The following is a 27,145-nucleotide window of genomic DNA, read 5'->3' on the forward strand; positions in this document are numbered from 1 at the left end:
GCCACAGGGCTAGCGTGGGTTAGGTGCTTGGGGAAGGGGGACAACACAGGAGTTGTTTTGGGCAAGTGATTTGGCAGTGGAGGCAGAGCAGGAGTTAAAATGTATGGATTGGGAGACATTGCCAGAAGTGTGTGTGTGTGTGGGGGGGGGGTATAATTTTGATGGTGAGGGACAGCGTGGCATGATCTTCAAGTTTCTTGTTGTAAGCTACACTTGGCACATTGAGAAATGGAGAAAAATTTCTGATTCCTGTAATTTTTCTTCTTTTAGGAAGCATAAGGTGATTCATCTGGAAGTTCTCTCTGTTTTGTGATATGGATATTTCCTTGAGGTGAAGTTGTGGGGCTTGAGGTAGAAATCTAGAGTCTGAAGGGAAATGCAACTTGACCTTTGAGTAAAGCCCTCTCTGAGTTGCTTGGAACCTCTTGTACTTCGCACTTTTTGCTATGCTAGTGCTTATAGAATCACTAAATAAATCTGAATGACAGAGATGTCTCATGCCTTTTACATTTTAAGAACATTTGGTTGGCTTTGGAATTCTCCAGCTCGCACTAAGGTCCCATCTATACTAGAAAAACTAGTTTGTTGTGGGACTTGGTTACAACATGATAGTCCTTGTCAACTATTGATCTTGTGTAGATGGGACCAAACTGGATTCCAGAACCTTTCTGTAAATTTGAACTTCATGTGTCTTCTGCAGCATGACTTGGTAACTCAGTTAAAAGTTGGTTTGGTTCCATCTACACTTGCAAGACTGAACCATACATGGTACTACCATGTTACAGTGTGGCAGTTTTAATAATATAGGCCAGATCTAAACAGTTTGTTTTTAAAACATACAAAACCCCCTGTGAGGTCTCTCTTCCAAAAATACTGTAAATGAATGCTGACTGGAAAGTCATTTTAGTGGTGTTGGTTTCTTTTACTGCATATTAACCAAGTAGAGTTAAGGTGTTAAGAAAATTAATATTCTTATAGCGACTAGTGGATCTCAATAGCCCTGAGACAGGAACATGAATGGTAAAAGGACCTTCCTCTCATGTGAAACCCTTTCCCCTTTCTGCTGGACTGCAGTAAATCCTTTTGGTTTCCCTTTTAGTTCCTTTCTGTTTAACTTACTCATTGTATTGCCATATCATAAATCATTTCTAGCTCGGCACAGGATTTATCTCTTTTTACAAGGCTGTAGCTAAGGCTGCGTGGAGGATTTATTTGCATCAAAAACAGATCTGTTAAATAACAAGTGTCTACATTTTCACCTGATGTGGTTTTGTTCATTTGTTTGTTTTAACTGCAAGATGTCTTAAAACAGTGGGCTGAGCTCAGACCTGGTATAAGCAGATCTGATTCTATGAAGTTAATGGAGTTACACCTCATTGGGCCAAAGCTCCGTTTGGCCCAAGGAGTTTAACTACATGTTTCAGGTGCTTTTAGATGATTCTAAATTAGTTAATTTTTTAAAATGAAATGTTTAACTAAGCCATCTGTTACATCACTTAATAGATTTTTTTTTTGAGGTCTAGCCAACCAAGTTATTGGGCATTAGGACTTATGGTTTCAGGTTTTGTAACGTTGTAGTCAATTTTGTAAGAGATTTCATCACAGAACTTTTGTCTCAGTTGAATTAAAACCCTACCATGCTTAAGTCATGACAGCCTTATTCGGCCAAGTGTTTTCAATAGTACTGAATTCAGTAGTGGATGGACTGCAGTTATTGTTGACTTTTAAGGCAAATATCCACAATCATGTTTACATGATCTAAAGTATCACTTTGGTCCATCCATTAAAAAATGCTCCTAAAGATTGATTTGTCAGATAGACTATGAAACTAATTTTTGCATATGAAATAAATCATTCAATTAAAACAAATTGTGTAAGAGCAATAGAATATGGAAAACTACTTAAATATCAATTGCTACTGCAAGAAACACTTTGGATGACTTACACAGTTACTTCAGTCAAACTTGTATCTGTTTTCAACAGATGATAATTTGTTACAGTGGCAGCTTTTAGATAGTTAAAATGCTTCTTAAAAAGAAGACCTGAAGAAACTAAAATTTCATGTACACAATGGAAATGTGTATTAGAAATCAGTTAACTGATTATCTGCATGAATCTTCTCAAAAAAGGTAAGTGGCTTCTGATGGTTATAAATAACAAGTAACCAGCATAGACTTTTGACTGTCGTTATTAGACTGTCCTGTTTCTTGGTAAAGTTCTATAACTCTTTCACAGGCAAGGTCTATTTAAATAGAGAAGCCTTTTCAACAGAGCATTAGATAACACAAAAATAAATTCTTAAAATATTTTCTTCTGCTCATGCACATCTTTCCAGATTGGCCAACCTTTTTCACCTTTTATATGTTTGTTACAGTATTCTGTTTTTAACTGATGTAAGTTAAGGTTTTGGTTTCAAAAATAAATATAAATCCTAATTGTGCATATACATGTTTATATTAATTAAAAAAGGTATGTTTGCAATGAAAACTTTTACTCCTTTAATTGTTGTAAGCTCCAAGCTAATGCTGTGCTGGGGCACAGAACCAGAAATGAAACTAACTAGTTTGTTTTAACACCTGTCTACATTACAGTTTTTTAACTGAGTCTGAAACTAGTAACAAGTTTCACAGTGGTAGCCGTGTTAGTCTGTATCAGCAAAAAGAACAAAGAGTACTTGTGACACCTTAGAGACTAACAAATTTATTTGAGCATAAGCTTTCAATGGCTAAAACCCACTTCATCGGATGCATGCTGTGGAAAATGCAGTGGAAAATACAGTAGGAAGATATATATTAACAGAGAACATGGAAAAGATGGGTGTTGTCATACCAACTCTAATGAGACTAATCAATTAATGTGGGCTATTATCAGCAGGAATAAAAAAAACTTTTGTAGTGATAATCAGAGTGGCCCATTTCCAACAGTTGATAAGAAGGTGTGAGTAACAGTAGGGGAAAAATTAGCACGGGGAAATATTTTTTTATTTTGTGTAATGACCCATCCACTCCCGGTCTTTATTCAAACCTAATTTGATGGTGTCCAGTTTGCAAATTAATTCCAATTTTGCAGTTTCTCTTTGGAGTCTGTTTTTGAAGTTTTTTTTTGGAGAATTGCGACTTTTAGGTCTGTAATTGAGTGACCAGGGAGGCTGAAGTGTTCTCTGACTGGTTTTTGAATGTTATAATTCTTGATGTCTGTTTCGTGTTCATTTATTCTTTTGCATAGAGACTGTCCGGTTTGGCCAATATACATGGCAGAGAGGCATTGCTGGCACATGATGGCATATATCACATTGGTAAATGTGTAGGTGAACTAGCCTCTTATAGTGTGGCTGATGTGATTAGGTCCTGTGATGGTGTCCCTTGATATGTGGACAGAGTTGGCAATGGGCTTAGTTGCAAGGATAGGTTCCTGGGTTAATGTTTTTGTTGTGTGGTGTGTGGTTGCTGGGAGTATTTGCTTCAGGTTGTGGGGCTGTCTGTAGGTGAGGTTTGGCCTGTCTCCCAGGGTCTGTGAGAGTGAGGGACCGTCCTTCAGGATAAGTTGTAGACCCTTGATGATACGCAGGAGAGGTTTTAGTTGGGGGCTGAAGGTGACAGCTAGTGGCATTCTGTTACTTTCTTTGTTGGGCCTGTCCTGGAGTAGGCAACTTCTGGGTATTCTTCTGATTCTGTCAATCTGCTTCTTCACTTCAGCAGGTGGGTATTGTAGTTTTAAGAATGCTTGATAGAGATCTTGTAGGTGTTTGTCTCTGTCTGGAGGGATTAGAGCTTGGCTGTAGACAGTGGATTGTGTGATGTGGTCTGGATGAAAGCCAGAGGCATATAGGTAAGTATAGTGGTCAATAGGTTTCTGCTATAGGATGGTGTTTATGTGACCATTGCTTGTTAGCACTGTAGTATTCAAGAAGTGTATCTCTTGCGTGGACTGCTGCAGTGAAGTAGGTTTTAGTTGAAACTAGTAAGTGATTTAGCTGGCTGTAAATGTAATCTATGTCTACCTGCAGCGTTGTTAATACTCTGTTCGGAACCACAATGCTGAGTGTTACACGTGTCCCACCATCTTTGACAGAAACAGGGATTGTTTCCTGTAAAACAGGCTTTAAATCAGGTTTTACTGTGTAGGCAGGACACTATGGGTATGGCTACACTTGAAATTTCAAAGCGCTGCCGTGGCAAAGCGTGGCAGCGCTTTGAAGTGTGACTGTGGTCGGAGCGCCAGCGCTGGGAGAGTTATCTCCCAGCGCTGCACGTAAACCACATCCTCTATGGGTGTAGCTTGCAGCGTCAGGAGCCACGCTCCCAGCGCTGCGGCACTGATTACACTGAGGCTTTACAGCGCTGTATATTGCAGCGCTCAGGGGGGTGTTTTTTCACACCCCTGAGCGCGAAAGTTGCAGCGCTGTAAAGTGCCAGTGTAGCCAAGGCCTAAAACTAGGTCCGTGTAACTGCCCAGTCCTCTTTCCTCCCAAATTTTTGTGCTCACATAGTATATGTACTGCTGTGCGTGTGGATGGGATCCCTCCCCCAGATTTTTATAGAATACGCTCATTATGCATAGGGGGTAAATAGTGAGGCTGTTTGTACACAAGCATGGTTGGCATATGGCTTTGTTAGTAAATGATTAAGAGAAAGGATGTCAAAACCTAGTGATTAACATCAAGGTTACAAACAGTGAGGTGGTATTGGCTAAGCTATTTAGAATGCAAGAAGAGAAAGCAAGATAAATGGTGAAAGGAAACTTTTTTTTTTAAAGTATGTTCAACTGAATTGATCTAAAATGGCAGTTAAGAGATAAGGATTTAGTTCTTTTGTCTTGATAATGTCCTTTTAAATTACCTGTATTATTTTCTATTTATCTTGTCATTGTTTGTTTCCTGATATATTTCTAAAGTAACTCGGCTCTTCCGATGGCATACCTGTGGCTAATTGGACTTTCTTTAAGATTGAGACAGGATAATAGGTAGTGGATCCCCTGGATGCGGTTACCTTTAGTAATCTTATCCGAGTTGGAAGAAACCATAATTAGGTATCTCAGTAGACAGTTAGAACATGTGAAACACTAATATTTTTAGATTCTGCCTTGACCATGATAATCCAACATGAATAAAAATCTGTATAATTTTGGACTAGTAAAAAGCACAACAAAGTACCATCTGAGACAGCTTGGTGTGAAAATATAGGGCTTTTAAAAAGTATATAGATTTGGCTAAGGTAAAGTGAAAATAAATTGTTCAAAATGACACTTTAGCTGAAGTAAGGGAATAAAAGTCAGCTAAGTGTCAATTTTATTTACATCTCCACTTAAATTTTACAGTAGTCTGTCCTGAAAGCATTCTATAACTTGTTATTTGGGTGCAACTGGGTATGTGTATAATTGGCCTAGATCAAAGCTACTTTCAGATTCAGCTGTTGGATTGCTTTAAGTTCTGTGCATCTAGGAATCAAATCTAAACCTGAGATTTAATTGAGAACAGTGAAATATACTAAAGCTAAATACTTTTTTGGGGGATAGAGGGAAGGTTATAGAATAAAGGTGAAAAATAAAGGCCACGTTTCCTGCAATTAAAAATAGTTTTTCCTGGAACTGTTTTTTCCTGGAACTGTGTACATCAGTTAGTCTTAAAGATAGAATTTGACAAGTTGAGTAACTTTTTTTTTTTTTTTTTTTAATTTGAGATTCATATAGCACTGTAAAAGTAGGTCACTTTTTCAAAAATATAAAGACAGACATGGTCACTGCCCTGGAGAGCTTACTTTAAGAACTTGTAGGGCCTTTATATACAGTTATCTGTATAACACGATGAAGGGGCTTAAATGGGGAGAAGGGACGATGGTTGGCAGGCAGCTATAGAAGATGACGATGACAACAACAACAGTATTTTGGATAGGTGAGAGGAGGGAAGAGAAAGTAGTGAAAGGTAGGTAGCTCAGAGAAGGGAAGGTTGCAATATAAAATGTTAGATGACCAAAATGAGGTAAGATTGGTGTGGTAATCTCCTTTATTGGACCAATTTCTGTTGGTGAGAGAGAGATAAGCTTTAGAGCTACACAGAGTTCTTTTTCAGGTCTAGGAAAGGTATGGAGAGTGTCACAGCTAAATACAAGATTGAACAGATAGTTTAGCACATATTCTAAGGGACAATTCAAGGTGAAGTGGCCCATTAACATTCCTGTAGTCATAAAACAAAAAGGGATGGTTAGTGAGTTACAGATTATTGTAATAAACTGTAAATCTAGTGACTTTAGATGAGCAGTTTAGGGCTTGGCTACACTCAAAACTCCAAAACTTTGAAGTGCGAGTGTGGTCGCGGCGCCAGTGCTGGGAGAGAGCTCCCAGAGGGGATTAGCTTACAGCGCTGGGGCACTGTTTACACTGGCGCTTTACAGCATTGTAACTTGCTGCGCTCAGGGGGGTGTTTTTTACACCCCTGAGTGAGAAAGTTTCAATGCAGTAAAGCACCAATGTAGCCAAGGCCTGAGTATTTGGGATAGGGAAGATGTCATACAGGGAAAAGAAACAGGGTTTGAGAAGAACAGGAATGTGAATGGATATGTTGAAAATCATGCCAAGATTACAAGGCTGGTTTCAGCAGGGTACTGGATTAGTCAATGCTGGCAGAAGAGAGGCTGTGGAGAGGAATTGTGAGCAAGGACGCTCCATATCGCATATAGTGCATTTGGGATGTCCAAGGGATAGATATCTGACAAAGAATTAAATGTAAGACCAGTTGGAAAGCAAAGGTAGATTAGGAATCACCCACATGAAGGTGGTAATTGAACTTGATATGAAAGGGAGAGAACATACAAATGAACTCTTAGAGATTTCCACAGATAAGGAGCATAAATCAGTAAAGCAAGGGGAGAACCAGAGGCATGAAGGAGGATAACCACAATAATCCGTGTAAAGACTGCATATGGATCTAGAGCAAGGGCAGAGCAGTGCTCCATCCCCTCGCTAGTTTGTTAATCTCCTTGGTCAAGATACTTCTGTTGAAATGAAAAGGGCAGAAGCTAGGTAGGAGGGGAAATCTGCCTTGGCAGCAGGAGTAGACAGTACACACAAGAATTTTGGAGACAGGAGAAAGGTGGGAGGAGAGAAGGTGACAATCAGAGACAGATGGGACTGAGTGAAGCTGTCAGGATATGCATCATAAGTGTGTATCTGTGCTGACTGCAAAGAATTGAGGGTGGGAAAGCTGCTATAGGTACGGGAAAGGGAGCAAAGTAGAAGAAGGTGCAGCATAGTGTAACCCTATCATTCAGTGTCCTGGTAATGAAACTGGATGGCTTCAAAGACAAAGTAATACATTAGAAATGCTGGGCAGAATTAACATAAATGGATGCTGCTTCAACTTGTGTATGTAAAGTTTTATAAAATTTACTGCATCACTGGCTCATCTTCCAACCCATAGGGCACTCCTAGTTTTGAATTGCTTTTCTAAGCACTTTCTTAGAGATGTAGCTGCTATCTGTTGTTGGAGGAGAATCAGGCCACGGTTACCGCTGCCCTCTTCTTTGTCTTCAAGATCAACATGTGTTTGCAAAACACTGAAACAAAAATAGTTAAATTTGACAGGACGTAAGATGGGACACAATATGTAGAATCGTCTTATTTGGGAGGGAGGTATTTTCAACCCTCTGTTGTCTATTCTAGTCAGAGAGGATGGTGTGGCTCTTTCTAAGAGCTAAATAGTACTTCAATTTCAGAGACTAAGGGCTTTGATACAAAGCCCATTGAAATTAATGGAAAGGTTCTTGTCTTCAATGTGCTTTGGGTGATACCCTAATACTTCTATTGACCATAAAAGTTGATTTAAGTGCCAAATAGAAATGAGAAATTTATTCATCAGTTTTAAGTATGTGGAAGGGGAGGGACATTTTCACTCACATAAGTGAAACATAATTTTTAGGCAGTATGTAAACTTAACAATAAGTTAAGACATAAGTTTCACAAGATCACTTGTTAAATATTCTGGTCTGATTTCAAAACATTGACACAGCATGTGCACATCTATTGTGAAATAGTGCAAGTACGAGGAAATAAAAACATCACTTGGTTTTCCTCAGTCTTCAGAAGTTAATAATTTTAACTCCTTTATGCTCATTATTGCTTTTAAAAGGCTACTGGACAATCCTAACTTTACTTTATTGTGGGAACCTATTTCCTTTCTTTTTCCAAAATTCATATGGAATCTAAAATGAAACATTTGGTATGGAGTGCCAGGTTGGTATGAACAATGCTATTTCACATAGTCACATTTTCATCAGGATAACAAACTATATTTATGTTTTTCCCAATTGTTATAACTTGTGGCCATATGACAATTTCTGTCTGTTGCTTGGTAATAGGAAATTGATTTGACAGGGTGAATACACAATACTTTCCTTGATGTGTTTAGTTTTATAAGCTTGTGACTATTTGGTTAAAAAACATCTTATTTTCTTGCATGCATTACATATATTTCTAAAACGGCTGAGTAAAGTATGCAATATGGTCATGAAGTACTGGATTGTAGCAGTCCAGATTCCTTTTGCCATTTTGCATGGTAGTGAATATAGTAAGGTATAATAGTGTTCTTGAAATGTCAGTTTCTATTAAGAATACTCTTGTAGTATTTTTCTTTTGGGAAGCGAGAATTATTGTAGACCCTGTATACCCTGAATGCATTGGTGGCAATTCTGCTAATCACTGCCATAGTATTAAAATAATGCTTGCACTATGTTTTAGTGGTAGTAATACAATTTTCCTCTTTAAACATTTTGTGTTGTAAACATAATTTTATAGTTTGAGGTTTTATAATGGTTATCCTTTTCCTATCCCTCTTTCCTCCCTCCTTTTCATTGGGTGCACTAATAATTAAAGAGCACAGGCCATCCAGACTAATTAGATCAATTTTTTATTTCTTGTCTCTTAATTAAATTGAAAGACATTAAAGCCCAAGGGGGGTGGGGTCTCAACTAGTTGTCGGGAAACGGAGACGAGAACAAAGCTCAGCTTCCAATACTAAGTGGCATTGTTCACAGGGGGATGTGAAAATAGGGAAATTTCAGTTATTTTTAAAAAAAGGGTTTTTATTTTTCAGCAGTTGACATTGGCATGGTGGAATTTCTTAAGCTGCATCACCTTAGCCCTTGGGACATAGTCACTTCCCATGCTATGAACTAAATGAACACATGCAGTAACGTTTCTGTACATGTGTTGTACTTTGTCAGGAGAGAAATCTATAGTTAAGATTATGTGAAAACTTCTGTTGTCTCCTTTTTCTGTATATTTGAAACGTTCCAAAAAGTTCTCCTATTTTTTCTGACATTTAATACCTGGTCTCAGCCAAATGTGACTTTTTTCCCCCTGGAAACTAATTAGAAGAATTAGTGTACTCGGTTTTTTGGTTAGGCGATTGTTGCAGGGACAAAAAGTAAAAAAAATCTTCATTTGTTCCTGCTGAATTCAAATGTCTGAACTTCAGAAGTTTAAACTTCCCAGGTGGTTGGTCCTTGCTGAGGACACACATGTCTTCAAGCTACCTTACTGCTGAAATATTTCAAGCGTAATAGAGTATTTCCTCTAACGTTAGTTACAGTATTAGTTGCAGGACTGTGGAGTTAAGTAAATACACAGTCCTGGAGATTATAGTGCCTTAAAGGCTAGGGCTGAATTTAGTTTTGTTCCTCTTCCCTTACATATGTAGTAGCTATCACTTATTGGTACCAGTCTCTTTATAGATGGAAGGCACCCCGCCAACCAACTTGGCATTTATAACTGAAATATTTAGTGAGAGTGGGAATCAGGGCTACCGTTGTAATTGGGATCAGCAAATTATTCCCTTGGCTTTCTAATAGTAGGGTGACATATCCAAAGAATTGTGCCTATAGTGATTAGAACATCAGATTTGGTGCATATGTTAAACAGCAGGAGCATAGGTTCCTAATAAAGGGAGCCTCATGAAATTGTACTTATGGGAGTTATTTTCAGTCTTAAGCATAGTTAAGGAAAAACATTAGTCATATTTATGCTACTGCTCTTCACAGTTATGGAATAAAATGTGTAAAGGCTATCAGCCCATGTATTTCTGCATATAACTTGGCCACTAGATCTGTGGCATTCAGAAGAAATGTCCGTCATGGACATGTTGCATAATTGATGTGGGTTTTACAGCTTCTTCTACGGAATCTAGCACCAGTCTGTGATGGAACCCTGAGCTATGTGGGCCATTGATCTAATTAGAATGACAATTCATATGTTTGTCAATGAATTACATTATCTTAAAAGAGGTAATAGTGCTGGATGGTTCTGAACAGTTCATAGGTCTGCAACATGAAGACTAGGGGCATATTTACATGAGCACTTGCTGTGTGGCAAGCTGGGATGTAAATGTACAGCGTTTCAGCATGCTGTGCACTAATTGCCCATGGGTACCTTGAAGATGTGCACTAGCAGTTCCCAAGTGCATTTTCAAACTAGGGAACTTTTAGTGTGCTTCAGCAGGGTTCCCATGGAGAGTGCACAGTATGCTGGAGTGCTGTTGATTTACACTCTAGCTTGGCATGCTTGTGCTTGAGTAGATGTGCCATAGGAATCTGTGCTAGTTCAGCAGTACGGAAAGTGGTGTCCATTGTAATGCCGTATTACAAGTCTTTGTAAGTGTTCTGTGAAATGACTGCTGTGGGAAGAAGGTTGAATTTGCATTGCTCACCCTATGCAAATGTCAGTATTTGTTGTAAGAATAATTTTAAAGTCATATATGTTAGCCATACATGTCATGTTAAAGTCTGGAAATTCTGTTCAGAAAGTAAAAAAATCTTTTTCATTTACACAGGCCCCATATAGAGTATGTTGAGCGAAGCAGCACTGTGAGCTTTCTCAGCACATCAATTGCATACAAATCAATTGTTTATTGTCAGTTTCTACAACTTGTATTCCAGTGCTTTCTCTGGATAACTGTTCAAAATTCAAGTTGGGTATTTCAAATGAAATCTGCAAGATGTAAATAATGATACATCTCTTGGACATTCTAGGGTCACTTCGATTTTTCCTGGCAATGATGTCTCGTCTCGTATCTGGGATTTTTCAGGGAGCTTGTGAGAAAAGCTGACAGGAGAATAAATACCATACTTCTTCCATTTCGCAAACTTCTTGTATCCCCCCTCCTTGCTATTTGGAATTACAGTTCGCAGAATTGAGAGAGAGGAAAAATGTACCAGAAGACGACATGGTCCTGGTTTTACAAGAACTTCAAAGCCCGTACACAGACAGTACTGCTTGGTTTGGTAGCTGCACAAGTTTGTACCAATGTCTTTCTGGCGTCTTAGAATGACATGCAATCTGAAAGAAATTTAAATTTCTATTCTGATCCATCCATTTTCCTGGAAAAATAGGTTACTTTATGCAACCTTTGCACGATACAGTACAGTAACTCCTCATTTAACATTGTCCCACTTAACTTTGTTCCAATGTTACGTCCCTGCTCAATTAGGGAACATGCTTATTTAAAGTTGTGCAGTGCTCCCTTATCACGTCGTGGCTGCCTGCTTCTAACATTCTGTGGAAGAGCAGTGACTTTACAAGGGAGCATTGCACAAATTCTGCTTCTTCGCTTCCTCCCCCTCCCTCCCAGGGCTTCCCCCACCGCCAGACAGCTGTTTTGCAGCACTTAGGACTTTCTGGGAGGGAGGGGGAGGAGCAGAGACACAGGGCTTCCCCCACTCCTGCCCCTCCCTCCCAGAAAGTCCTAAGCTCGAAGTGCAGGGAGGGATGGGGAGGAGCAGAGAAACCCCATGTCTCCACTCCTCCCCTTCCTTCCCAGAAAATCCTAAGTGCCACTAAACAGCTGTTTGGCAGTGCTTGGGTCTTTCTGGGAGGGAGGGGCAGGAGCGGGTAAGAACTATAGAGGAAGTGCTATAGAGAAAGGAAATTTAATGTCTGAATTAAGCCAGGGGAAAAAAAAACTTATCTATTTTGTTAGCCTGTTTGTTTTTTATTATTATAAAGGCCCTGGACTATTTACATATGTTCTTTACTTTTAGGCAGCCTTGTGCTATAAAGTTTCATTTGTAGCCATGATGGATTCAAGGAAGGTAGTTGAATCCATACTGCTTTACTACTAGAAGTATTTGAAACACTTGCCATTTGAAAGGAATACTGCCAAGGTTTCCAAACCGGAAATTTAACTTGTTTTAAAGTATAATTTCATGAAATTGTCTAATTTTAAGCATATATATTGAGAATTATAGTTGTGGTGATGTTTTATTACCTTATCCTCTGTTGGCTGGACAGTAGTTAACACAAGCACTGTTTCTAGAGCTGTGGTGACATCAATAGTGTTTGGAAAGAACAAGAGAGTGCTGTTTTGGTATGATAGGGAACTCTGTGATGTATTAAACAGCAGCAGTCATGTTTGTTTCATCTCCACTTGAAAAACAGAAAAGGAGATGGTTAATAGGGCTGAAATCTTGCGTTTTAAGAAGACGTTAAAAATGGAAAGTTTTGAAAATGAGACAAACATCTCTGTCCTTTCGATGTAAATTCAGAACTGAAGTAGAAGGCATCATAAAACACACACCCACGCGCACCCCTGTTGTTTTTTAATATGAATGCAGATGTGTAAGTTTATTGTTTGTTATCCACAAAGCAGGGATAAATGTCCAGTGTTGCACAGCTTCCACTGACTCACTTCACTAAAGCTGTGGACAAATTAGAACAGAGTCCAGTTGCACTGCACTTGCTAGGGAAAACTTTGAAAGTGGTGTAAATGGAATGCTGTAATGGAATAACCACTGAATGCATGACCTGTCTGACCAGCCACTTCCTTAAGGGCTTACACTCCATAATGTCCTGGTTTTACTTGAGCCTTTGCTTGGCGTCATTTTAATTGTAAACATTTCTTTTTCTTTCAGTCTGTATGACCAATTGTCCTACACTGATTGTCATGGTGGGCCTCCCCGCTAGAGGGAAAACGTACATCTCCAAGAAACTGACACGCTACTTAAACTGGATTGGAGTGCCTACAAAAGGTTTTGTTCTGCTTTCCTTTACATCACAAGGTTTCTTTTGGGAGTGTTAGCTTTTTTTATGTATTTCCCTGTTGTTTCTTCTTACCCTTTTGTCAATGTCCTTCATTCGGGGTATACTTACTTTCTTTATTCCATTTAAATTTCATTCTGTATATCAGCTGTTTTGTCTGATCAGTTTTTCCCTTTTTCTAGACAGATTCCTGAATGAACTCTCTGCATTTATCTTCCATGTACTGACTCTTACAATTGACTAACTTGTTTTGGTATCTGAGAAGAGATTTTGTTTACTGGAGGGGCCTGAGTTAGCACTCCTTGAATCAGTTCCTAACTTTACCATTGCCTTTCTGTGTGACCTTTGAGGCAATCTCTTAATTTCTCTGTGCTACTCTTTATCTTTATCACATAAAATGGATGTAATAGTATCTATCTCATTGTTGCTCACTGGGTAATGTTGGTAAAGCACTTAGAGAGCCTCAAATAAAGGCACTAAGTAAAAATAAAGTAATAGTTTATTTGTGGAGTGGGCAGGGACTCTGAATCTTTTAGAGATGACTACAAATCTAAAGTTTGGAAGACTTAACCAACCCATTACTAAGTGTGAAGACTCAGTATGTTACTACAGTAATGGGGGCCATATACATACTATAGATATCTACCTGTAGTGCAGTTAAACAACATAGCTAATGTGAAAGGTCAAACTTCTGACTGCGTATATTAAGATCAGACACTCATTTCTTAACTGCTTTTGAAGGGAAAAAAAACGAAATATGGAAAATGTGTTCTGGGCTGTATTTAGACTGCCATTCCTATTAAGTTTAGGATTGGAATTTTTAAAATATTTATAATTTTATAAATCTAACATTATTTGCATTGGGTAGATGATAATGGAAATGGCATGTAGCTTATTGGTAGGTGATAGATGCTAAGAGTTCTTGTGGAACAGTGGGGTGTACATATAATATTTCCAAAATATTGTTTCAGTTCTGACACCAGTGTCCTCTCTGAGTTGTAGCAAAAATCCAGGGCCTTGCAGTTTGGTTTCCAGTGGAGGCGAAATCACTGATTCAGATTCAGGGTACCTTTTAAAGTGTAACCTGCTTTTTTTTTATACACATGCAGCAGTCATGAAATGAGACAGTCATGCAGACCATTGCCTTCTTACAGGAAACTCAGGCCAACACTGCTGTCTAGTTCTCAGAGAGGAATACGAGCCCAAGGCAGAGAGCAGACTCTCCTGCTGCTCACGCAGTTCTCTCTCTCTCTCTCTCTCTCTCTCTTCCCCCGAAGCTTCTTCTAACCAAAATTAACATTCCTACAGAGTCAAAACTTGCTTGCACATTAAGAAAAATAACTTACAAGGCTGTGCCAGCTGTTGACATCTCCTATTCAGATGTTGGGGCAAATTTAACTATTACGTTGACTTTTTAAAACAATTTTTTTTTAAAAATAAGGTAACTAAGTGTAATATAGCCTTTTAAATTCCGCAAGCTATTATAATAGCCAAGATTCCTGTTCTGCCTTATCGTGCTTATTGGGGATGGTTATTGAACTCAGAGATAAATGCTGCACATTCAACTTGGCGAAGCAAAAATCCTGTGTTGAACAATACGTAAGACGCGCAAGACACTATCCATGTCCAAGATTGGAAGAGTAGATTGTGGGTCTCATCCACAGGCGCCGGCTTCCAGTTGTCCTGGGGGGTGCTCAACCCCTGCTCAGCCCCAAGCCCTGCCCCCACTCCATTCCTTCCGTAAATCCCTGCCCCGCCTCTTCCTGCCCCATCCTCTCTCCACCCCTTCCCCCAATGCTGCACCCTGGCCCCACCTCTTCCCACCCTGCCTCTTCCTGTTCCTTTCCCCAAGCATGTCTGGTACCCACTCCTGCCTCTCCCTTCCAGCACCTTCTGCATGCCTCGAAACATCTGTTCCATGGTGCGCCGGAGGCGCTGGGAGGGAGAGGGAGGAGTTGATTGGCAGAGCTGCTGGTGGGCATGAGGCGCTGGAGGAGAAGAGGGCTTATCAATTGCAGTAGGCAGGGATAATTGGCTTGAACTGTGGTAAGAGTTCCACAGACTTAAATAACAGGTCTGTAAATTTAAATGTTTGTGTTTTAAAAATTAAAATTTTAAAATGAACTGGATATTCAGGAAGGGAATCCTTCTGTATCATCTCCATTACAAACCTTGCCATTTGTATGTTTCTGTTGCTATTTCTAATTCCTGACTAGGCTGTCAGTGAGGGTTGTCCTGATAATGGCTGCTGGGGATTTACAGTCATATGAACTGTAGTCTAGTCCTCCTTGCTGCTGTTGGATAATATATCTTGCATTTAATCTTTAGGTTCAGAGGAACAGCTTGTTATTTTGTCATCATGAATGCAATTTCATCAGAGCTGAATCAGTTTAAAATACCTTTCCACTGATCGAATAGATAGCTCTTGCGTAGTCTATCACTCTGTTGTCGTAGGCTAACTTGATGGATGGTATTTAAGTAATAAATGTCTGGTCTTGTACCCTTTTCACTCTGAGGTTTCTTAATGTCATTTAAAAATAACAGAATGTACTCAGTATAGTAAGATTTTTATAGCCTTTGATGTGGATATTAAAATTATTAGATTATCAAAAATCCAGGGTCAGATGAGTGGCATCTTCTCACATAGCTCATGTTGAATGAAATAAAGAACATTGAGACAGATAGCCTGAGGCTCCCATAATGAGAATTATTTAAAAAATAATTAGACATTTGCTTTTATCCTTTCCGATCAAATCAAATCCAAGTAGCCTAAGGGAGTTAAGTGCTCAAATTCAATTGAATTTCAGTGAGATTTGGGTATTCTACTTCCGTAGGCTCTTTTGGATAATCCCAAACTATGTACTACATTTGGACCACAAGATGCTAAATTAAATTGGGTTTCTTCAGTGAGATTTCTGTATTGAATAGATACTAATCATAAGGGAAAGGGTGCCCTAGGGAGAAGCAATATAGAATCTTTTTTAGAAAGAATTTAGTGCATGGCTAATTTTGCAAACTGTACTTTTCGGTAGTCCTTAATTTTAAAGGGCTTTGACATGAAGAAAAGATCTTTTTCTTTAAAAAAAAAAAAAAAAAAAAATCATTCTTAAAGTTCCTTTCCCTCTTCTGCATATTCTTCTCTTGGGTTCTTATACAATGATTAGTTTGTATGGAAATTGTCCTGATGCCACGCAAGACATAGATGCCATTCAGTTGGTTACTCAAGTTTCCATCAGCTGTACTAGCTAATTTATTGTGATGACTGTTACAGTTCAGCAGTATGTTTTGTCCAGGATTAAACTACTATTAATTTCCTAGTCTGTGACCCTTTTTAATGCTGTTGTCAGGAGAGTCTGAACAACAGCTCAGTAGTTAATTTCCGCTATTTCTTTACCTCCTTCTGGAAATGAAGACTGGCAAGTAGCAGTAGTTCCTCAAACAGAATGTTCAATCCAGGTTAGTTTAAACAAATGCTCAAGGTACAGCAAAGAAGACCCCTAAACAAAAAAGAAGATTAACATTAGTTGCTGTACTCAGAACCTTATTTTATAAACTTAATTCTGGTACAGTTCCATTTGATTTGTTTGCTAAGTCAAACTGTGCTTGTCAAAGTCATACTGGTGCCTTTGATCACCTGTACTGTGACACTCCTGCTGGCATAGACCTTTGTCCAGACACAAGACAATCGCCCTTTGATCAGTGACGGCACATTTTATTCAGCATATGTGCAATAAATGCCCTGCACTTTGTGCCCTTCTATACATTTTTAACCCATAGGAAGTTTTTCAGGATGGTATATACACTTGTTACTTCTTATAGAATATAAGTAAAAGGTTGTGTTCACATAGTACAGTACATTGGGGGAGAGAGGAGGAAGTAAGATGTATTTGGCCAAAAAGTAGGCTGACTAATTCCACATATAACTCTTTTTTTTTCTCTTTATGTAATATTAACCTTTGGATATTAGGTGCTCTGGAAATACAATTTCACTAAAATAATTTGTGGAAGGAAAAAAGATTATTGAAGTGCTTTACAGAAATGAATTAAATTAACTCAACATTTCTGTGAGGAAGGAAGTAACTTAACCTATTTTACAGGTGGGAAAACTGAGGCACAGAAAAGTGAACTGGTTTGCCTAAAGGTGCGCAGAAGACTGTTGAATAGAACCCAAATTTTCTCACACTTTGTCCTATTTTGTAACCACAAGGCATTTCTTTACTGAAATGAGAAGTATAACTAGTTTTGTTGTCCAGGTACAAACTAGACTGATCTGTTCCTGGAGGTGAATTTGTTTCAGAATTGTCATTAAATGTGATTTTTTTTTAATGCTAATTACTTGCAGGATTATTAATCCCAACTAATAGTGACTCTTCCCCACAGAATTTAATGTTGGTCAGTACCGTCGAGATTTGGTAAAAACATACAAATCCTTTGAGTTCTTCTTGCCAGACAATGAAGAGGGCTTGAAAATCAGAAAGTAAGTTGAAATATAGTTTAATTCTAATGATATTTTGTAATGTACTTTTGGGAACTGCTGTGTATTCTGATTTTGTATGCCCGGGAGACCTCTATAGGACTATATCAGATACCAAAGAAATGAAATCTTAGAGGAGCAAAAACAATGACGAGTCCATTGGCATCTTCAAGACTAACAGATTTATTTGGGCATGAGTTTACCCATGAAAGCTTATGCCCAAATAAATCCGTTAGTCTTGAAGGTGCCACCAGACTCCTCATTGTTTTTGTGGATACAGACTAACGCAGCTACTTCCTGATACTTAGAGGAGCAGAGGCAGCGTATTTTGTTTGGACTGTTTAAAATTTAATTTAACCTTTTGTTTTAACTCAAACAACTAAAGCAGTTGGCTTTATTTAAGATTCATCACCTCTGGCCCTTCAACAGGCTGTGAATGCTGCTATTTCATTTCACAGGTACCTCAAGTAGACTGCCAGTAAAAACAGAGTAGATGAGACTTGACATTCCTAGTATTTCTAAGGTGGTAAATAAATATACTCCCTTTGTCCCCTTTTTCCCACTGCCAAAAAGGGTGCATACCTATCTCTTTCTCTTTTGCCACTCATATTAGAATTTCTATTCTGATTTAAAGTGTATTTGAATATATTCTAATCAGTGCTTCAAGGGAGCTGGAGCTGCACTGTCTCTGTCCGACAGCATGAGAACTTCTTCGTATTCTATATGCAGTCAAGTCTGCTGGTGAATTGCACTGATTAGCTCTCTGTTTGCTATGGCTGGAAATTAGGCAGAGGGAGCGGAGCACCAACGGTAAATACTGTGGGCAAAGAAAGCAGATGGAACTCCTCCAAACTGTGAGGAGGGAAGGCTGCTGGTCATGGTGAGAGAACCACTGGTATGGAGTTGGGGAGAAAGATTCTCTATCACAGAAGCAGAGATAAGAAAGGCAGATGGGCAGCAGGACAAGAGGGAACCAAATCCTCTCTGAATTGTGATGCAAAACCAAATATTTGAAATTTTTGTCTTTTTCCGCCCATCACTGAGACCTTCCATTCAGTATTTTGTATTTCTCTTTCAACAAGCGATATCACTAATACAAGGAACAGGGCAATTTGCAGAAGAACCTGCTGTGTGGTTGTGACATGAGAGAGATGCGTTTCATTGGCCTCCTAAGTCTCTATCTTTTTAATTATAGCTAAAATTCAGCTTAATGTGCCTCCATGACACTTACTAGACTAAAAGACTGGAATTACAGTAATTGATAAAACACATGATCAGATCAGCCCCATTTGCTGCGAAGGGAATGGGAAGTGTATTTAGTTATTGAAGGATTGATTCATGCATCTTAACTTCCAAACTCTATTAACAAGTAGCTGTTGATATAGAAATATTTGCAATGTAAAAGTTGTTGGAATTAAAAAGCAATCATTTTTTTCTTTTAAGACAAAATTTTTACCAAGAGCACAGAATATCAGTTACACTTGGAAAACTAGACATTTCACTTCGGAATCTAAAATAGAGAAGCGATGCCAGTAAAACCCATTGTAGGATATTAAGTCAAATACAGCCTGTTTGGCAGCTTCCATATGTCACTTAGGTTGGTTGTTAGCAAAGATTGTTGCTATCTGATGGATCATGTGAAATACCATTTCCTGGTAGATAAATTGTCCATTTCACAAAGAGTAAACGGACATTATCCATAGTATTATTTAGATACTGAAAATCTTATTTCACTTTGAGATTATTACTAGATCTGGTCAAATAATTGAGTGGAAGAAAATTGATCTGAACGTTAAGCCATTTTAAATCAAAATTGGAGGGTTTTCTGTGTTCTTCCAGCCAACTCTAAATATTATATTGTCTCATTTGTGATTCAGTTTCAGACTAGTGGCTGTGGTTGTGTTAATTTACATTAAAACGAATACACACTAAATTTAAGACAAAATGAGAGTTGAGCATGCTAAAAACAAGAGAAAAACCATAAGAAATCCAGCATGGCAGTCCAAAGCAAGTAGACTACTGAGAAATAGCTGCAACAATTATTCATTTTAACCTAAGAAAATGAGGCCACAACTCAGAACACTGAGCAACCATGTTTTCTTACTGGAAAACCAAATTAAGAGTCAACTGCCCATGGATAAGTGTTTTGGGGAGAAGACGGGGGAATCTTTCAGTTTAAGTGGCGTTTTTATTATAATATTATTTTATGGATCTGTGAACAATGATCCAGCGTTGCAAACTGGGCAGTAGAACATTCTGCATGTTATGTGCTGACCTGTGCAACATGTCAGATTGCCAGAGGAGGTCTGCTTTCGTTTTTGTCCAAAGCTGCGTGCCTGTGATCTATGGCCTTGGGCAAGTCAGTTCACCTCTTTGTCCATCTCCCCACCTGTAATGCGGAGATAGTACATATCAAATATATTGATGACTGACTAATGTTTCTTCAGCACTTTGAAAGCAAAGAGTTGTGTAGTGCTAAGCATAATTATGGATAATTAAATTAGTTAAACTAGCATGTGTCTTTTTTCCTTTAAGACAGTGTGCCTTAGCAGCTCTGAATGATGTCCAGCAGTACCTCAGTGAAGAAAATGGACATGTGGCTGTAAGTTTTCTGTCTTGAAGGCAAATTCTTGGAGCGTGATCTCTGCAAAATCACCATCCTGTCCTGGATTATACATAATCTGATTCAGTCCAGAATCATTTCATTATGTGTCTTAAATTTTCTTTGTAAATGGAAACTGGATTTATGTTGCTGCTGCAATGGTCATTTTGTGAAAGGAAAACCTGATATTTTCAGAATTAAATCCTGAAACAGCCTCCCTTAGAAATGTGTGGGTGATATCTAATGCTACTAAGCTGTGCTTGTGCTGAGGAAAGTGCCTGTGCTTTTATATGGTAAAATATCCTGTTTAATCATAATATAGATGCATCCGGAACCATTTGGTATCCTACTCCAATGTTTAAATCAAAGGTAAAAATGTTTTAAAAATTTTCCTAAAAGAAGTGCCTGAATACTAGTGTTATTGACACTCTAAAAATGCCTCTGAGAAGTAGGACAAAATTACATTTAATCTGCTGAAGATTTTCTTCCTTTGTGAAAATAAAACCCAGTGGGCCACACTCAGTGGGTTGTCAATTAAAGGTAATGCCACCAATGTTGCACATAGTGTTTTTAATTTTGCTCGCAGTTTGATCAGTGATGGCACAAACTCCTGTTGGAACACGGTTAGTATAACTGTTTATGGAAAACTACTTGGGAATGCACGTGCACACGCGCTTTTACTTTCTACTAAGTTGTAATTTATTGGTGTGGTTTTTGAGATTTGAATCTTCAGTGTAAAATTTGGCTGTTAGAATCTCTGTCATCTAATGCCAGTAATATGCAAAGGATTCAAAACACGGGCTGTTCATTCAAATGACATTTTAATTTTGTTTCCTGTGGGGGATTATTAAGTTTTGAACTCTGTTTTTGAGACTGTTGATGTGCAGCTGTCACTCAGTGTTCAGTGAGTTAGTCAAACTAACAATTTTTTGTAAATTTAAGCCATAATTTGGGACTCAAAATAACATTTTATATCTTGTATACTATTTAAATGTTGCTTATGAAGAAATTGATGCCTGTTTCACTATTAGGAAAACCTACAATTCATGGGTATGGTTTACAAGTTATGCAAGGCTCCTTCTCTCTGTTTTGATCATTACACTTTACTGTACTTTTAATGTTTTGACTAATGTAGTGATTGTTTATATAATAAGGTCTATACTTATCTGCCAGAACAGTTATTCCATTAGAACGTGTAAGGGTCTAAATGTGCAATATGCATTTATTTCAAAACTTAATCTGTCTGTGAGTTCATAGTAGTGCAAGTATCTTTTTTTATTTCTTAGTATTTAAAAAAACAAAACAAAACAGAAGAAGCTAAATTTTATCCTGCTATTTGGAGTGTTGAAAAATAAGGACATGCTATTTTAAGGATCTTTTTTACTTTTTATGCTCAATTTTAAAAATCAAAATAAATTGCAAAATGCAACCCATTTCATAGAAGTCTCAACAAACATGAAAGTTTGCATAATAGAATTTATGTGGCTGAAGATATTTTCCATTTAGTCACCTGTTTTGTGATGTACCCAAGGTGTGTGCAGTTATCTCACAATAATGTTCACCATGTACATTCTGCTTATGAATAGGAAAATTATGAATATGATTTCTAAAGTAATTAATAAATGGCATGAATTATACTCCATTTATATAGTCAGAACCTCTCTTTACATCAGACTTTCTTTTCAGTTTTTATATGGATAATCACATTCTCTTATGGAGGTTTTCCCATCTTATCTAGTTTCTGAAAGCTTTTGGCAGCTGGAAAACTTCTACAGGGAAATTCAATAAGTTTTCCTCTTTGTATACTGTTCAAACAAGAGTAGGAGTATATGCAGCTATTAAAATGTGTGGGAGGTACATGGCATAAGTACAAGAGAGCAGAACAGGATCCCGTGAGATCATACTCATCATGTTTGTTCTTGAAGTGAATAATTTTGTGAGGCTTTTTATTTTCTAAAAGCATGGGGCGTTAAATTAGGCATCTTTGAAAAATTCCAGCTTTAATCATCAGCAGAACTGAACTAGATTGTGTGTGTCTGTGCGGCATTTACTTTTTGAAAGTGGAGGCCACTTTAGAAATGTTACTTGACATTTTCACTACTAGGGTAGATAGAGATGCTTCAGAAAAGTGAGTTCTCAACCCCGGTGCTATTTTATGTGTTCAGAATTCTTATGGCCATAATCTAGTGCCAGCAAAATTTTTGACATAGTTCCTGGGAGTGACTTATTTCTGTTTATAGGGTTCTGTTTGTTTGCTGTTTAAGTTGAAGGCCTTGGAAACTTTTATTGATCGTTTAGTGTTGTTGTCAAGATGTGGCAATATTTTGACTCTACTAAGATACTGTTTTCTTTGTCATTTGTCTTAGGTTTTTGATGCTACAAATACAACACGAGAACGCAGAGAAACCATCTTCAGATTTGGTGAGGAGAATGGTTATAAGGTGAGTCAATAGCTAAGATGCTTGGGATATTAATCTGACTAATGTGGATGCATGGTTTTGTCTTATGCTCTAGTGACATTGTGGTCAGAATTGTGCTAACATCAACTAAGTTTTTAAATGATGTTGGCCAGTAGAAATCTAGCAATTTTTTTGTGACGAGTTTAGAACGGTGTTTTTTTTCCCCCCTGAGAATGCTGTTTGAATCCTGGTGAAGTTAATCAGTAGCCCTGTTTTATGTTATGGCTCCCTATAACAAATAAATGTTGTTCATATAAACGTTAGCAATAACTGTTTCGAACATAAACAGGAAGGCGTCTGGTGGCACCTTAAAGACTAACAGATTTATTTGGGCATAAGCTTTCGTGAGTAAAAACCCCCACTACTTCAGATGCATGGAGTGAAGGAGTGAGGTTTTTTACCCACGAAAGCTTATGCCCAAATAAATCTTTTAGTCTTTAAGGTGCCACTAGACTCCTTGTTGTTTTTGTGGATGCAGACTAACATGGCTACCCCCTGATACTTGTTTCAGACATGGTTGTCATTAGCCCAGTTCTGATTCTGTTCTGAACAATATCCTATCACTGCCTTCCTTTAGAAACTTTGATAAATGGAGAGAGGTTTTCTGTTTTGTTTACAGTTTTATACAGATAAGTTTGTATTTAGCAGACTGTATTATTTGGGTATAGGATTTTTTGGCATTCAGCATTTTCCTAGTAGTCTTTGTTTTTTCCCCCGATCTAGCTTCTTCATAGGTCTTTGGAAAAGCATATCATGTACATCTCATATGTAAGATTTGCTCTGTTAGAGAGCCTTTTAACACTGAAATGCTTTTATTTTAAAGGTATCAATTACATTTAGGAGTGCTGATTCACTTCCTTCCACTCTCCATTTCCGCTTCTTTGCCAATCTGCATTTTCTTGCCCCAGAATCTCTCTGTTATTGAAAGGTGCTTGTGAAAATTATAGAGCCTAATGCTGCAAAGTGCAACTTTTAGTGGGGCATTGAGTACCCTGTAAGACCAATCCTAAGTCGACATAGGAATGTTTGAAGCATGGCATAATTAACAAGACTTGATACATGAACTGGTGGAAACTGTGTTTGTGTTGTCAATTACTGGAGCAGTTCTAATGTCTCTCCTTTCTTCCCTCCTTCCTTACATGTGATTTCCTGTTTGGATTAAAGACGTTCTTTGTTGAATCAGTATGCGTAGATCCAGAGGTCATTGCTGCAAACATTGTGGTGAGTTGTAGAAAAGTTTTCTTAAATTGCTTGAAGATGGGAGACGTAGCTTCTCTAAAATCAGCCATATGATGATTTTTTTTAATGTTACCTTTCATTTAGTCTCATTTTCCTTCTCCTTTCACACTGGTCTTGCTGAAGTACAGAACAAGAATCTCATTTCATGGCAGTAATATAAAACTGTGCCCTTTCATTTTATGTTAAGAGGAAAAATTATCTGGCAGTTGGGTCACCCTTCCCATGGGTTCTATTTTTTCTTTAATCTACCTTTAAATAAGCTGTTCTTTGAGTGACTTATTTTAGCAGGACTCCGAAAAGAAAAGAAACATCATCTCCTTTTCCTTTTGATTTGTTTTCCTACCCATTTACATAGTAAATATGGAATTTAGGTTTGATTTAAAAACAGCTATTCATTGCTACACACATTTGGTTAAAATGTCTTTAAACTTTGCTGAAAATGGGAAAGAAAATGCATGTGCTCTTTTATCTTTACTTTAAATAGCAAGTGAAACTTGGCAGTCCTGATTATGTTGATTGTAGTAATGATGAAGCTACAGAAGACTTCATGAAAAGAATAGAGTGCTACAAGAACACATATGAGATGCTAGATGAAACTCTGGACAAGTAAGTGGCAGAACAATACTGTGGTCACAGCCACTTTATTTCATGACAATACATTAGGGAATGTGTACTCAATTTCATTGTCATGGAAATATGTCACCATTATTTATTTATTTTTTAACTCTCTCTCAATCTGTTGGCAATTCAGAGAGAGATTTTTTCAAAGGCCCTAGCAGCTTGTCTACATGAGGAAATTTACTGGCATAACTATTCCACCATAGCCGTCACTGTACTTTATTCCAGAATAATTACTCCACTCACAATTTGCTATAATCAGAATAAAGTCACTTTTATTTCAGAATAGTGTCCACATGGGAAAATTATTCCTGAATAGCTATATTATTCCGGGATAGCTATAGTGGAATTGTTATTCTGGAATATCTTTGCTGGTCCATTTCCTCTAGGTAGACAAGGCCTAAGTGATTTAAGAGCACTAGTCACATTGACTCTTAAATCCCTGTGGCAACTTTGAATGCCTCCGTCTTAGTAAATTTGACGTCCAGACTCATTTTTTCAATGTTTTAAATGATGTGTACTTGCCATTCACATTTAACACATTGTGAGATTAAGGTAGAATCTGGAAACTGTGGGAAGAACTTTGTGATGGTACATCCCAGCACTCAGTCTGTCTTCCTAGGGTTTTATGCTGGACTCATCCTCTGGGTAGATTTCTCATTGTTTGTTTTGTGGCTGTTGCCAGGCAGAAAAATCATTTTAGTGTAATTGACCGTGAGCAGTGACAAGCTGTTTCTGTCAGATCTATCTGTGCATATCATGTCTTTAAGAGCCATGATATTTGTGTCTGTGCAGATCTGTAATGATTAATGCCAGCAAATGCTTTCAGAGATTAAGTGATGGTGGTTGTTCCTTACTGCATTTAATAATAGGTTGTCTTATTTTTTTTTATCATGTGGTTTCTCAACTGAATGAGCAAAACACAACAAGGCTAATTTTAGGCTCCCCAATCTTGACACGCTTTTTCACTAAGTTGAGTGTTGCTCAAAACTGTTAGCTCAGCTATTTAAGTTGGTGGAGATAGGAGTGGAGAGGAAAACAAATAGATAATACGAGCCAGATTGTACCTTACCCAATGTGAGTGGGTAGAATTTGAGTGGGAGGGGGGTTGGCAAAGGGACAGCCACAAGGTGGCTGGGGTTGGTAGCTCTTCTGGTGACCCTAGCCATTTTAGAAGGGGTCAGTGAGGTGTGTGGCTGTGACCATAGCTCCAATCCCTTTCTGTACCAGATATCTATTAGGTGTGGGGAGCAACAGTTGCAATTTGCAGAATGGTGTCAGGCTTACATGAGCAAGTCAGAATTTCTCCTGGGACTGCTCCTGGATCTTTCTTTCAATGCAGGGCTGTGCCTTTGAGGGTCTAGCTGGGGGCCAGTGCACAAGTGAAGTGGTACAGAATGGTGTGACATAAGATAGAGAAGAGTTTTGTGTGTGAGGAGAAAATTAATTGTTTTCATGAGTTCATTGCATCTCTGTTTACAATAGTTTGCTGCCATGCATCAAGGCTGAGGATTTATAATGAAGATTATTCCTTTTGAACTGATACTATATATTTTCATATATCTGAAGATTTATTCAATTTGTGGTCTCTTTGGCAGTTGTCTTTTTGTTTTTGAGTGCTGATGTTTGTTGGTGGGGCTTGGTACAAGTTAGATGAGAAAGGAAACCAAATGATGATTTATGAGTCTCATTTGTTTACCATGAAAGGGATCTTTCCTATATTAAAATCATGGATGTTGGAAGGAGTTACCTTGTGAATAGAGTAATGGACCATATCCAAAGCCGGATCGTCTACTACCTCATGAATATCCACGTAACTCCTCGCTCAATCTACCTCTGTCGACATGGAGAAAGTGAACTGAATCTGAAAGGGAGGATAGGAGGAGACACTGGACTGTCCTTTAGGGGGAAAGAGGTAAGATCGTTTTGATTGAGTGACTTCAAACAAATGGTTGCCTTGTGTGGGTGTGTCATAAACAGATAGCTAAGGGTTAATGTCTCTTTCACCTATAAAGGGTTAACAAACAGTGACCTGCAAACACCTGACCAGAGGACCAATCAGGAGACAAAATACTTTCAAATCTCGTGGAGGGAAGCCTTTGGTTGTGGGTTTTGGGTTTGGCTTTGTTCTCTCTGGGTCCTGGACGGGACTAGAGGTGCAACCAGGTTTCTGCCAATCTCCCTGCTACAGTCTCTTATCTATTCAGAATTGTAAGTAAGAAAAGGCGGTCATAGTCTTTTAATTTGTTTTTTTTTTTCATTTTCATATGTGTACTTGCTGGAAGTAGCTTAAATTGTGTTTCTGCTGGAGAAAGTTTCTTTCTATCGTTTATAGTTAAAAGACCCTGTAACTTTTTACCATCTAAAGTGCAGAGATAAACCTTTTACTTTTTTCTTTCTTTTTTATTAAAAGTTTTGCTTTTAAGACCTGTGTGATTTTTTTCTCCTAGTTAAGGTTCAAGGGAATTGGTGGGGAGAAGGGAAGGATAAATTTTCTCTTTGTGTTAGATTCATGCAGCTTGAATCTGTACGGCCTCTGGGTTAGGGGGAAGGTAACACTCCTCTTGGTGTGGTGATTCAATAAGTTGAATCAGGCGATCTCCTAGTGTTCCCAGGGCGGGAAGGAGCTGGGAGGAAGAAGGGAGGGGGAAGGGAATGGTTTATTTCCCTTTGTTGTGAGACTCAAGGAATTTGGGTCTTGGGACCCCCAGGGAAGGTTTTTGGGGGAGA

The 27,145-nt window shown here is 38.2% G+C and overlaps 1 protein-coding gene across 5 annotated transcripts in view; it reads left to right on the forward strand.

Moving 5' to 3' along the window:
* PFKFB4 (6-phosphofructo-2-kinase/fructose-2,6-biphosphatase 4) overlaps window positions 1-27,145 on the forward strand; it is a 105,990-nt gene that overhangs the window by 47,027 nt on the left and 31,818 nt on the right. For all 5 annotated transcript variants that reach the window (XM_050957830.1, XM_050957831.1, XM_050957827.1 and 2 more), the window contains 7 exons: window positions 12,897-13,013; window positions 17,404-17,500; window positions 20,033-20,099; window positions 22,466-22,540; window positions 23,723-23,779; window positions 24,282-24,403; window positions 26,123-26,330. In XM_050957830.1, coding sequence (XP_050813787.1) covers window positions 12,897-13,013; window positions 17,404-17,500; window positions 20,033-20,099; window positions 22,466-22,540; window positions 23,723-23,779; window positions 24,282-24,403; window positions 26,123-26,330 — 743 coding nt within the window. The remainder of the gene's footprint in view (window positions 1-12,896; window positions 13,014-17,403; window positions 17,501-20,032; window positions 20,100-22,465; window positions 22,541-23,722; window positions 23,780-24,281; window positions 24,404-26,122; window positions 26,331-27,145) is intronic.

The sequence above is a fragment of the Gopherus flavomarginatus genome, chromosome 6 (genome assembly GCF_025201925.1).
Source record: "Gopherus flavomarginatus isolate rGopFla2 chromosome 6, rGopFla2.mat.asm, whole genome shotgun sequence".
NCBI lineage: Eukaryota > Metazoa > Chordata > Testudines > Testudinidae > Gopherus > Gopherus flavomarginatus.